Source organism: Misgurnus anguillicaudatus, chromosome 12, assembly GCF_027580225.2.
Source record: "Misgurnus anguillicaudatus chromosome 12, ASM2758022v2, whole genome shotgun sequence".
NCBI classification, from domain to species: Eukaryota; Metazoa; Chordata; class Actinopteri; order Cypriniformes; family Cobitidae; genus Misgurnus; species Misgurnus anguillicaudatus.
Window position 1 is genome coordinate 9,580,525 of NC_073348.2, and position 14,534 is coordinate 9,595,058.

The window sequence follows — 14,534 nt, forward strand, 5'->3', positions numbered from 1 at the left end:
CAGCCTCAGACGTCACGCCCACAAACTGTTGGCTGAACTTCTGATGTTGTTCGTACACTTTTCTGGAACCCTGTGAGAATGTCTAAAGTCGTCTTTTGATTGGTTGAAATAAACCGGATTTCCAGGAGACGCAAGTGTCGTGATTAGTTTCGGTCCCTGGAAAACAAAGCTCTGACGTTCCATTGAACGTGGATAATAATGACCAGTTATCATGATCAGCTAAACATTGGATTATCAAAAATATGCAAAGCAGCATAGACTCTCTAAAAGACGTCTTCAGTATTGAAGGTCTGGCTACGTGAGACTACGCGTGTAGTAACTTCCTGGTGTTTGCATTCAAAGCAGCGAAGAAGAAATGAGTTTCGCTTTGCAGCGTTAGCTTTAGTGTTAGCTATAACGGGCATAACTAGGTTTATTAAGAAAGTGGTATAGGATCGGTACATGGGTTCAAGTACTCGCCAATTCAGATGCCAGAATTTTTTTGTGATATCGTCCGCATTTTCGATACTGGTATCGGAATTGGAACAACTCTACCTGTAAACAGATGTGAGATCATCTTCTCATTGAACCACAGCTTCAGTACATTGATTTCACAGCTATTAACATCATTCAGACACAGAAACACTGAGACATCAACACCTCACCAATGACCAAACACTGAACAACACTGATTCATAACTATCACATGATGTACAAAATATACAAACACATTACACTACACAAACTTATAGGGCTGTCACTTTTGTGAAAAAATCATTTTCGATTTTTAATATATAAGTGTTCATTGAATCGATTGTAAAATCGATTTTTCATGTCTAAAAAAGACGTTTCCATTTAACGCCACATAACAGACAAATGTAAAGAGAGCGCCTGAAACGCACAAGTCAGCAATATTTCTTATTTATTGTCATTAAGTTTCGTGCAGAATAAAAAACAGCAACAGTAGTGCAACATTCTCTTAAAAAATATGCAGAGTGGACTGCTGCCATAAATGAAAAATATTACTGCAGGTTCAACCGGCTGCTTTTATGATTTAGGCAATTCACAAATTATTTTAAATAATGATTCGATGCATTTCAAACAACTGTTCAAAAATGAAACTTTAAATAGACTTACTTGAAGTTGAGAACATGCTGTGTATTTTTTTATTAAACGTAACCGACACTTAGGCGGCACTAGGCAGGCATAATGAAATGCGCAAAAAGACTAGGGCCATTACAAATTATTGGTCAGGAAAACAAGTCAATCAACATTTTAGGGGTCAAGAGCCGAGCGCTTTTCATTCACTATATGTCCATCTGTTGAGAAGACGCACTCCGACCGCTCTGATGTCCCAGGGAAACTCGGGTACTTCGTTGCCAGCTGCGTATTTCGTACTGCCAATCTTCCATCACAAAAGCGGGTCGCTGTCAGCTCGCAAGGGTGGTTCCTTGTCATAACTCATCATCTCCTGTAAGGTCACAATTTCGACGCTGTCTCGTGTTGCACAGGTTTATTGACGTTGTCTTCCATTTTCTTTGCAAAACACTAGATGCAGCGATTGAAAGCGGAAACTATAGGTCCGTAAAATTGCTGGGTATTTTCTGTCTAGCTTTCGCACACCTACCGCACTTTCGGAATTCTTTATTTTCTTTTTCTGCTTGTTTGTGAGTTTTGTTACATCTATATTTTTAACTGTTTAATTCTTTTAAAATTAATAGTGTACATATTTGGTTAAAATCGATTGCCTATTTTCGTTTTCTAAACGTTTTTTGGTTGGTCCGATCGATTGTGCAATCGATTTTCGAACGAAAAGTGACAGCCCTACAAACTTACACTAACATAACAACAACAACAACAACACACTGTTTATTATCTAACATACAAACTCTCTTCATAAACTCATCTCTATTATTTAGTTTAAAGATTAAATGACTCACTCAGCTTTTCTGGATGCTTTGATCACTGGCTGCAGCCTCTGAAGACATTCATCTGATGGATTATATTTCTCCAGTATAAACTCATCCAGCTTCTGATCTGAGTTCAGTAACACAAACACCAGAGCCGACCACTGAGAGGGAGAAAGACTGACTCCAGAGAGGCGACTGTAATCTTTTCTGTTTAGATATGTTTGTATCTCGTTCACTAGAGATTGATCATTCAGTTCATTCAGACAGTGAAACAGATTTATGGATTTCTCTGGAGATTGATTCTCTCTGATCTTCATCTTAATGTACTTAACTATTTCCTGTCTGCTGTCAGATATTCTTCCTGTCTGTGTCAGTAGATCTCGTAAGATCATCTGATTGGACTCCAATGAGAGACCCATAAGGAATCGGAGGTAAAGGTCCAGGTGTCCGTTCTCACTCTGTAAGGCTTTGTCCACTTCACTCTTCAAATCTGAAAATCTATTCATGCTGAAGAATCCTGGTGTTTGTTGAGAAAATGAAAGAAAAACAAATAAAGCAGCAAGAAACTCCTGAATGGTCAGATGCACAAAGCTGTAGACCTTCCCCAGGTTCAGTCCAAACTCCTCTCTGAAGATCTGAGTACAAACTCCTGAGTACACTGAAGCATCTCTGACATCAATGTCACAATCTCTCAGATCCTCCTCATAAAAGATCAGATTCCCTTTCTCCAGCTGTTGAAAAGCCAGTTTTCCCAGTGACAGAAGACTCTTTCTAACCTGTTGAAGATCTACCTCACATTTCCCATCATACTTCTGACTCTTCAGTTTGGTCTGAAAGATCAGGAAGTGTGTGAACATTTGAGTGAGAGTCTTGGGGATCCCTGCTTGACTCTCTGATTCACTCAACATTCTCTCTAGAACAGTGGCTGTAATCCAACAGAAGACTGGGATGTGACACATGATGTACAAACTCCTGGATGATTTGATGTGTTTAAAGACTCTGTTTGCCAAACTCTCATCATTTATTCTCTTAATGAAATACTTTTCCTTCTGAGGATCATTGAATCCTCGTACATCTGTGATCTGGTGGACACAGTCAAGAGGAATCTGATTGACTGCTGCAGGCCGTGATGTTATCCAGATCAGAGCAGAAGGAAGCAGATTCCCCTTGATGAGGTTTGTCAACAGCACATCCACTGAAGCTTCTTCTCTTGCATCAAACAAACTCTGATTGTTTGAGAAATCTAGAGGAAGTCGACACTCATCCAGACCATCAAAGATAAACACAACTTTATAGACATCAAAGTCTCTTGATCTCAATTCTTTTGTATCTATGAAGAACTGATGAAGAAGATCCATCAGACTAATATTTGTGTTCTTCATCAGATTCAGTTCTCTGAATGGAAGTGGAAATATGATGTGAAGATCCTGATTTGCTTTTCCTTCACTCCAGTCCAGAATGAACTTCTGTACAGAGACGGTTTTTCCAATTCCAGCAACTCCTTTAGTCAGCACAGTTCTGATGTGTTTGTCTTGTCCAGGTAAAGCTTTAAAGATGTCATTACATTTGATTGGTGTTTCTTGTGTCTCTGATCTTCTGGATGTTGTCTCAATCTGTCTCACCTCATGTTCATTATTGAGTTCTTCACTCCCTCCCTCTGCGATGTACAGCTCTGTGTAGATCTCATTCACAAGTCTTGAGCGTCCGTGACTTGATATTCCTTCATTTATTCTCTGGAATTTCTCATTTAGTCTGGATTTGTGTTTTTTCACACACAAAGGTAAAAGTTCTGTTGTGTAGATGAAGAGAAATGGATGTGAATGCATGAAATATGCCAAATAAAAGTATGTACAGGAATGAGTTAATGACTCTCTTACTGGTAAGTAGTTTATCAGCAAGGTTTGTCTGGTTCATCTTCTTTAGGACGTGCAGTGTGATCTTCAAAAACTCCTCTCTGACTCTGATCTGATTTTCTTCCTCCTCCTCCTCTCTCTCAGAGCATGCTAGGCAATCTGAGCTCAGTAGTCTCTTGAAGAACTTCAGCTCTTCCTTCATCAGAGAGATGATTTCGTGTTCAAGCTCCTAAAAATCATTGTTCAAACACAGAGTTTTATTCTGCATGCACACATACTAGGGATATGCATCTTCATAACTGAGGTTGATGTGATACGCATCTCGATGCATAGCCTATGGTACAATACATTAAAAATACATATGAAGCAGCTACCAATGCGATACAATGCGTTTTCCCCAATTACGATACAGTGCGGTCCAGTTTTGATTTGGTTCAACACATGTTGTTAATGTAGCGAAGTACAGCTGGACGAATTCTCTAATCTAAAATGACGTAATCTTGTTTATCGGTTGTTTCGACCTTGCTTCTCAAGATAACCGTGGCTAGAACAATCGGGGTATAGTCGCAGGATCGCACCTGGACTCTTTTAATTAGGAAACTGGGAAAACAAAATTTAACTAATCTAGAATGACGTCCTCTTGTTTATCGGTTATGTTGACCTTTTCTCATGGCGTAGTGTAGAAACAACAGGCCTTAGGCCTAATATAATATTAATATAGTATATGATCAGTCATATACCCAACAAAAACCACTATACTTGCTATGGAAAATTTGTCGCCTCGATAAAGAAAATTCTAATTGGTCGAGTTTCCCCTATACTAAAAAACATTGTTTCATTTAGATGTTCAGTCTTCATGATTATAAACAACGACGCTAGCCTAGACCTCATGCAGAACTTCTGTCTTGATGATTTTGACTATGTGGTGTGGATAAAATTAAGTGTTTTGCCTGTGGGAAAGTTGGACATTTGGTCCGGACTTGCCCCAGCAAACTGGAGGAGGAAATCTGTTCAGCTGACACGGATGGCGCAGTTAACGTCACGGTACAGCTAAGTTAACGTCACGGTACAGCTAGCTGCGGTACACAATGATGAGGCTGGTGAAGCCTCAGTTGAAGAGGATCAAACAGCGGAAAATGCACACGTTGAAGTTTAAAGCGCCAAACCTGCAGAGGATGCCGTTTTGATGTTGAAGTAGACGCAGAGGCAAATCGAGAGATGGGTTTTGGACCTCATGAAAGTGGTATGGAGCAGAATACTTTTAAAGTGCCACTGAAAATGAAAGTATCTGAAAAAGGTAATGGTTACAGACAGCCTAAGAAATTTGAGTTTAAAGTCTCTGGTACAAGTGTACTTTGTCACAAAGTGAGGTTTCTAGGCGTGATTATGACATACGGGACATTAAGATGTTCTTAAAACTACAAAGAAAAAAAGTGGAGTCGTGGGGTGTGATTACATTCTAGACATTGAGCAGTTTGTAAAGAAAAGTAAGGCTTTCATGGCTAAAGGCTGTTTTTCTAATAAAGAGGAGTCTAGATTGAAGAAAATAGTACGGAAACTGAACCTGGATTTGAATGAGAGTATTAAATTACCTTAATTTTATCTTTATTATTTGTTAATAAGACCAAAGATATAATTTTATATAATTATGAGCCTTATATGCCTTCACAAGTATGTCTCACTAAGTGTGAATTATTTGTGTGACATCTGAAGATTTTTTTATGATGGGTAGAGGCAATACACATGGGCTCACACTCATGACAATGTTCTTTCCCTTGAAAGATTACTGTAGATCATTTTAAACACCAACTGAGTATTTGTAAAAGTTGTACCATAATACCTGTGTTTTTTGGATCATCATATGGTTTTAGTTTCTTTATTTTTGAATCAGATCAAACCACAAAGTGCTTACTGGTATTTTAATACATATCTGTTGTGCAATAAGGAAGGATTTTAAAGATGTTTTAGTTTTTTCTGAAAATAATTAAAAACTTTAAAGATACTTTTCAAAATGTACAGCAATGGTGGGATTTTGGTAAGTGATGGGTCGTTCGCGAATGAGCCGGCTCTAAGGTCTGATCAGCCTCACACTCTATTCCTGTCAATCATACACGAGGTGTCAACCAATTATACGGCATGAGGGAGGGGCTGAGCCGTCAAGCTCACACAAACTCGGAGGAGAGGAGACAGGAGAGAAAAAACAACTGAAAACAAAACAAAAGCAGGAAAATTAGTCGAAAGCACAGCAGCATTTGGAATCATTTTAATGATGTAGACAATGTTAAAGCACAGTGTAGAATTTGCCTAAACAAAATCTCATATAAAACCGGTTCTACGCACAACCTACACCGGCATATGCGAACTGTGCACCCACGCCCGCCGAGAGGGGTGGACAAACAGGTCTGTTGTCCCGGGCCCAGGGTGGGGGGGCCCACAACTGGAACCTGGGCCGCCACAGAATCAACACTGGCCGCCACAAATAGATTTTTCATGATTCCCATTTACATTTTAATTTTACTATTTATTTATTTATTGTAGTGAGCGCTCAGCGCAATTCCCTCCTCTCTCTCTTGTTGTGTGCAGCGCCTCAACAGCACGCGCCCCCTTCCGTCTCTCATTTGTTGCATGCAATGCGCCTCTCTCACATAACAGTAAAAAGTTTTAACTCCGCGTTCCTCTGTGTACTTTCTTTTTCGCGTAAACGTCAACAGTCACGGATGTCACTGATAGAGAAGAAGGCTGATCGAGTTCATCAGAGTGACTTAACAAAAGGTTAGCATTACCACAAATACCCGTTCTGGTGTGAGTCTGTGTCCGAGCTCTCTCCCTACCTATGATGCAGCATGCACGTGCACGTGTTCTGTAGTAACAACAACTGTGTATTCTCTCATATTTCTGAATTTGCAACGAATTGTCTGCGCTATACGCGATATACAATAAAACTACCACTCGTATATAAAATAAAAAAGCGCTCATAACACAACAAACACTGATGAGAAGAGCAACATCAGTACAGCCTCAATGTAAATGTATGATGATTTCGTCAGATAAGAGTTGAGGTTTTTAGCAGCAGTTAAAGAAAGAGCTGATTGGATTAAACAAGGAGTTACTGGGTTGTGGGTCGTTTCTAGGTCCTGTTTAGTCACTATTTTATAGACAACACAACAAATAATATGTAAAAATAGCATTCAGTTGTGTTAAAATGCAATATAATGTGACAGATTAAAACAAGAAGACAATAAACTCAGTTGGGATTATATATGGTCTATCTGTGTTCTTTTAGTCATGTTGGGTATTTTAATAACCAATACAGTATATTTATTATAATGTAACACTTATAAACATAGCCTTTAGCACTGTAGAATACAATAACTTTGTATTATAGTTTCATTTTATGATCCAAAGCCACATCAGCTCACATATAGTTACTTAAAACACTCGAATTCTGTTATAAAGTTAGTTTGTGGCAAAACATGGTTTTAATCCCAATATTTGTTGTGTTGTGATGGTGTGCTAAGCTAAGTTTATGCCTTTAGTGCAAAGGCTTCATGAACTGTATCTAATTTTAGTTTGGGTATGACTTTTTTGGGATTTTCAAAAGAGGGGGTTGACCTTATATAAATAAAAGTTATTTTGTGTCAGTGTAGTGTCAGTACTACATTTAAAGGAATAGTCTACTCATTTTCAATACCAAAATATGTTATTACCTTAACTAAGAATTGTTGAAACATCCCTCTATCATCTGTGTGCGTGCACGTAAGCGCTGGAGCGCGCTGCGACGCTTCGATAGCATTTAGCTTAGCCCCATACATTCAATTGTACCATTTAGAGATAAAGTTAGAAGTGACCAAACACATCAACGTTTTTCCTATTTAAGACGAGTATTTATACGAGCAAGTTTGGTGGTACAAAATAAAACGTAGAGCTTTTCTAAGCGGATTTAAAAGAGGAACTATATTTTAGGGTTAGGGTTATTAGGTTTTTAAGAGGTGCACAGAGACTTAAATCCTCCGTACCCTCCATCTATTCCTCCTTGGGACCTGTGCGTGGTGCTGAAAGCATTACAGGACGCTCCCTTTGAGCCTCTGCAGTCTGTAAATGTCAAGTTTCTAACAATGAAACTTTTACTCTTCTCGCATTGGCCTCTATTAAAAGTATAGGGGACCTACATGCATTTTTGGTCGACGACAAGTGCCTTCAGTTCAGGCTTGCTGAATCCAGCTTAACACTGAGACCCTGGCCCGGCTACATACCTAAGGTTTCCATCACTCCCTTAAACGATCAGTTGGTGAACCTGCAAGCACTATGTTTGGAGGAAGCAGACCCATCCATGGGTCCTGTACGCGCACTACGTCTGTATGTGGATCAAACTCAAAGCTTTAGGACCTCAGATCAGCTGTTTGTCTGTGACGGGGAAAGGGAAAGCTGTCACTAAGCAAAGTATGTCCCATTGGATTGTGGACACAATCATTTTTGCTTAACAATTCCACTTTAATTTGAGAGCTCACTATATGAGAAGTCTTGGGCATTAGAAGAGCTGCTGGCTGGGCGACACCTAACATATTCACAAGATTCTATAGTGTTCGTATCGAGCCGGTTTCCTTTCGGGTTCTCTCCTCAAACCGGTAAGAACAACAGGGATTGGCTCGTGTTTTGGCTTGTAGCTCCATTTTGGTGCTACACGATTGCACATTTATGGAAGACTGTAAGTGTTTAAACGTTACAAAAAAAGGTTTTGATGCTCCTCCACCACCTCAGCGGACAATGTTGCGGAGCATCGGCTATCAGCCTCTCACTAAACGTATTCTCTAAAAACCTGTGGTAGGATAGGCGCCCACATTGTGTCCCCTACCCAGGGTTTTTATGTGTGTATAGTCTGTGGGGTTAATACTACTGGCCCACGTGTTCCCTTAGCAGAGCACGCTCTGCCTCTTTGTCAAACCATGTGAATCTTTACAGACTTCTATATGGAGAACCTAGTGGTTGTAATATATTATATGCCACCCAGTGTAACCTCCTTAGGGGGTGGCTTCCACAGCATTCCTACTCTGTTCAGACAGGTTCGCTTCCTAGTTTGCCTAGTTCACTACCGTGGGTCAATGAACTTGTAGTGACCGCCCTTCTGCAGTAAGCCCAGGTTTCGCCGCTCATGTTAAGGGCAGAAGGTTTATGCAGGCACTGGAAGGGTCAACTTCAGTGGCCTAATTTGTCGGTCAAAACGTGACGTTGTAGTGTCCTGTATTTTGGGGGTAATTGATTTGTCTCGTACGTGATCGTTTTTGACTGCTACGCTGATCTAACCAGTGGCTGATACAACGATTTGTTAAACTCATGGGTAAACTTCACTTGGCGCCACAAGAACTAAGAGGCAGTCAGATGACATCAAAATCCCGTGAGAGCGAACCGAGAACTCATTAGACGAGACTGCTTCCGAAATGCTCTCGCAGTACTTTGATGTCATCCACCTGTCAGTTCTTGCAGTTGCATGTGCGCGTGGTCAAGAAATGTTGACGTTTGTACATGTATCCACATTTAAAAACAAGTGATTTTAAATTGAAACAATAACAACAGTGTTAAATGCGCTGTTTCTGTATGAGGGGAATAAGCAAGTCGCGCATTCGCTTCTCTTTGAGCTTGTGAGTATTTTTGCCGCTTTATTGTCCTTAACTCATTCACCGCCATTGACGAGTTATCTCGTCATTTATGAGTTCATATTTAACTAATAAGTATGCCTTTCTGGACGAATTTCAAAGTGAAAGTGTAATACCGCTTTTATCCACCAGATGGCGCCAAAACGAATTTATCAAAAACGGAAGTTAAAAAAAATATCGTTTTATTTTAACTCTCTTTATGTTTGATAGTCATTCTGAGTCTGATCTCTAACATAAATTTCTTTACAAAAACGCAATTTTTTAATCTTTTTGCTCAAAATGTTGTATTTTTGAAGAGAAATATCCATATTTCAGTGGTTAAATTAAGTAGAAAAAGTAAATATATAATGAAAGTTTTTTCCCCATTTTGTTTGTTTGTTTGTTTGTTTATTGCTTGTTTGAAAGCAGAGGGTGTGTGTTCTTTAATTTGATATAATTTGTATGTTTATATATTTATGGAAATAATTTTTCCTGCAAGGAATTTTGTGAAAATTTTGTTAAAATCACAAAAATGCAGGTGGGCAACTTTTCTCAAAAAGGCTGGCGGTGAATGAGTTAAATACACATAAGGTTATGCGTCAAAAATCCCGTCTTTGCAAGTATCCTCAAACACTCTGAAATGCCCTGCAAACTACATCTTACAGAATACATTTTTTTAGTTTGTCACAACAAGTAGATTAACATGACGGGATAACGTTTTTAACCCTTAGTGCAGGAGTCACAAGTGTTTTGTTTTAGACAGATATTAAAGGTAATGGTTCAATTAAAGGACTGTGTTAAAAGTAAAGCTGTAAATGAACAAACTATTAATAAACCTATCATATGTTGTAATTAAGTGTTAACACTGTTTATTCATAAAAAACATACTCGCACTGCTGCTGTATTTCATAGCAGTTGGCAACCCTATAAATGCCACAGTAGACTTTAATATGGCATTAATGGCAAAAAACATCTCCACTTAGAATGCTATTGGTCTCGCCTTTTTACAAGGAATATGACTTGGCCTGAAAAAAATTTCAGTCAGAAGAATTTTTTTAACTTTAACCCTCTGGGGTCTAAGGGGTTTTTAGGGCCCTGGGGAAGTTTTGACATACACTGACATTTGTGCTTTTTTCAGTTGCTTAAAAACATATTAATGGCAAAAGTCTCACAACACTGCGTTCAGCACAAACTAGGCTACAATATCATATAATCAACATGTATGTACATGTTTGTATTTTTGAGAGAAAAATGTTTATGCGTGGTTTTTGAAAAAGCAAAAATTTTAAGTCACTGATATAAGTCCACAAAACTAATTCTAAACATGTTTTCCCAAGACTTTCCAAAACAGGATCTAGTAGTCTAGAGTTTTTTCTTCAAAATGATGTGAAAATCATTCGGGCTACTCATTCACATAAAGCAAGATATTGATTTACAATTTCTAAGATACTTTTGCTTGGGAAAGGCTGTATGCGTGGAGGCGGGAAAGCTCCTGAATAATCAGTGATTGACAGCTGAGAGACAAAAGGGTTGCATAATGAGCCACATAATGTGCCTTGTGGGGATGTTCAACAGGAATGTAACTTTCTCTGTAGTAAAACCATGATATTGTTTACTTTTCAATTTAAATGTAAATACACACACATTTTATATATATATATATATATATATATATATATATATATATATATATATATATATATATATATATATATATATATATATATATATATATATATATATATTAGTTACCTTTTAAAAACCTTTTATAAGTGTAAGTTACCTTTTAAAAACCATAGCAGCCTAATCATGGTAAAGTGAACACAGGGTTTGTGTGCAGTAAAAAGCTCAAAAGAACAACTGCCTATCGTTGTTTGGACTCTTATTTGTGTTTTTGTAATCATTATAGTAGAAACACAACAAGGGACAAGCATGATAAACTTGCATGATAAACTTGCTCAATTGTTTACAGCCGCCGCCATTACCTCACGTGTTGCTCATGACAGCAGTAACTTATGTGTGCACATGCGAGTGATCCTGTGTTTAATAAACGTGCTGTGCGGAGATATACGCTTAGACGCAACTAAATAAGGATTGTACTGTTTGCAGTCGCGTATTTTATAAGAATACCAAAAACCGCGTAGAGTTTCCTGACTCGTCTGTTTGTTTATGTGTGTTCCCCTCGCGTGAAATGTTTGACGGAAGAACAAAGAAAACACTCGCGTCTGGAGATACTGACACACATACGCAAGTAAATAAGGATTTAGATGTCATGTTTTGATGCAATCGGATGAAACAACAAGGAATGGAGAGATTGGGTTGTGGATTGCGTATCCATTGACTGCAGGAGGCACAAGTTATGCATATGGATGTCTCTGCTCATCAGTGATGCCACAGTTACTTTGAAAAAGTAATCTGATTACTGATTACTGATTACTCCTTTAAAAAGTAACTAAGTTACTTTACAGATTACTTGATTTTAAAAGTAACTAAGTTAGATTACAAGTTACTTTGTTAGTTACATTCCAGTAGCTGCCAACACCCCCACTGCCTCAACATTAAAAATGACAACCAGTTTTGCCAACACTCACCTTATTGGGAGTGCATTTTTAACAGTAATGTCAACAATGTATCTCCTGACATTTTAAGTTGAACTGTTGTGTTTTAAAAAACTAAATATATATATATATATATATGAGTCTTTCTTGACTTCACTTAACATAAATAGGGAAGAGCAGGGGCCATTTTCAGAAAAACTTAATTTTAAAAGCTAATGTTTTAGAAAGAGATATATGTTTGCTGTGGTCAATAACTCACAAGTGTGGTCTATCAAAACCAGCTGGAATTTTGAACAAATGCAAAACGACTTCTGTATAATTTCACTTTAAACAAGAGTACTGAATTGTTACACAATAGATTTTTGTGTTACACTTGTTTTTATTAAATATATATGATTATGACCTCTTTAATATGTAACTGCAAACTTATTTTGTCATTTATCTTTGTAAAAAATAATTAAATTACATTTTTATTTTAAATTTCAGTTATCAAATGTTTCAAAAGCAACCAACAGTACAAACTTAAATTGCTGAGACAAAAAAAATTCAATAGTTTAAACACTATGAAAATAAAATTAAATCAAATTAGAATAATATAAATTTTTTAAACATATTATACACAGTATTACCAGCGGGACAAAACTAACCAGTGTTCCTTTTGACCCGACAGGATCTACTCACAAAATAAAAGAAGTAAAGTTTAAACTCGACTTACTTTTATTTTGAAAAACTGAGAAGTCTTCAGGATGTTATATAGTAAGTACCTTGTAGATTTATCAGTATTGTAACACATGAAACGAGAAACACAACGCGTTGTAAGAAAAAAAGACCGCTTTTGGAATATACTTATCATGGTTGAAAACACAGTTCTGGATCTACACGTGGAAATCGGTGAGTAAATAATGCGATATTTCTCAACTCTTTCAGAGGTTATGTGCTAATATGCTGTCAAAGTGAGATGCAGATGTTATTATCAAGGCTCGGAGAAAATCGCTTTGTTACTTTCGTTCTTCAACTCTCCCACACTTACTGGTTTTGCACTGAAGTCCAGCTTTTGTTGTTTGGGTAGTGGATGAACTCCTGCTCACTGTTTCTCACCACCGGGTGGGACTTGCTCTTAAGTTTGACTGTCTTTGCCATGCCGCGACTCCAAATGTTTTTTTTTTTTTAATTTGACGTAGTGTTTTTGTAGCTGCATCTCTCTTCTCTCTCTATTGTACGTTGTTTACGTTTTTGTCGCTTACACGTGACCTGAGTTGTCCTCGTGCTGAAAACGTGACTTGTCGCACACCTGACTTCTCTTCCCGAGACGCAAGAAGAAATATTCAAGAAAATATATATTTAACTAAGGAAAATTTCAAAAATAGTAACGCACAGTGACTTGTATAAGTAACTTTAATCTGATTACTGGTTTGGAAATATTAACGCGTTAGATTACTCGTTACTAAAAAAGTGGTCAAATTAGAGTAACGCGTTACTAAGTAACGCGTTACCGGCATCACTGCTGCTCATTCACTTCAATGGCGCGGGGGTGTGGCGATCTCTTCTCATTACAGATAATCTCTGTGCAGCATGTATACTTGCTAAACAAGCAGCAGACTCCGACATATTAGTTTGCGTCCATATAAACTCATAATTACTCCCGCTCGGGTTTGAATGACAGCAGAGAGACTCGCCCACCGTCTCACGGACCGCCCACTCACAGTATTCAAGAGAGAAGCGGTCGAAAGTGGACAAAAGAGACGGATTTAAATACCAGGTGTAAACGTAATGTGTCTCTCTCGTCCACTTGTGATCCGATCGATGAAAACACATCTTAATACCAAGTGTAAGCAGCCTCATAGTTTCAGATGGAAAGTTAACTGTCTATGTCTTCCAACATATTATTTGCATATGGAATTCAATTGGATGTTGAGGTGGAAGTGTTAAAGAGTTTATAATATTAATATGAAGAATAGTTTCCAAAACATAATGCATATTATCATTCACGAAATCAAAAATGCAACACATAGATCATATCTAGGCCATGTTTGATATCTATTTAACATAATACTAAACATACATTTAAACTAGTTTGGGTTAATATACTGATATAACTTAAACATCAATAACATAATCCATGATAAGATAAAAAATATTTGATTAAGACATTTCCATTATAAATTCATATGCGAATACATCCATGACTAAATAGAAAATCTGTTTTAAAATCAGATGAAGAGTTTGGATGAATCTCCCACATTCTTTTCTGGTCGTAAAACTCTCTAATCTTGATGTGTTGCCATAGTCACAAGAGACCTTGTTCTGCTTTTGTGGGTTAAAAACACTTTGGGGGTAGTGTTACAGACCCCGGGCTTGTTGGGTGAGGATCTTTAGTTATATGTTATGAAGTTATTGTGTGTCAGATTTGGCTTAGTCGTTACAAACCTGAATGGAGATTACTATACAAGCCACCGTTGTCTAAAATTGATTCATTGTGCAATTGTGGTTAATGCTTTTGTCTCTGTTCTTAATCCTGATGTCACTGAGAAATGTCCTTTTTGCCTGCAAAGAGAAACTATTTTTCATGCTTTTATGAATTGTGACAGACTGTGACCCTTATTT

At 37.8% G+C, this 14,534-nt stretch overlaps 1 protein-coding gene across 7 annotated transcripts in view; it reads right to left on the reverse strand.

Moving 5' to 3' along the window:
• The window catches only part of LOC129445841 (NLR family CARD domain-containing protein 3), a 58,463-nt gene that overhangs the window by 26,268 nt on the left and 17,661 nt on the right, over window positions 1-14,534 (reverse strand). For all 7 annotated transcript variants that reach the window (XM_073873888.1, XM_073873887.1, XM_073873886.1 and 4 more), the window contains exons 5-6: window positions 3,767-3,971; window positions 1,920-3,678 (exon numbers count right to left, since the gene is read on the reverse strand). In XM_073873888.1, the coding sequence (XP_073729989.1) occupies window positions 1,920-3,678; window positions 3,767-3,971 (1,964 nt within the window). The remainder of the gene's footprint in view (window positions 1-1,919; window positions 3,679-3,766; window positions 3,972-14,534) is intronic.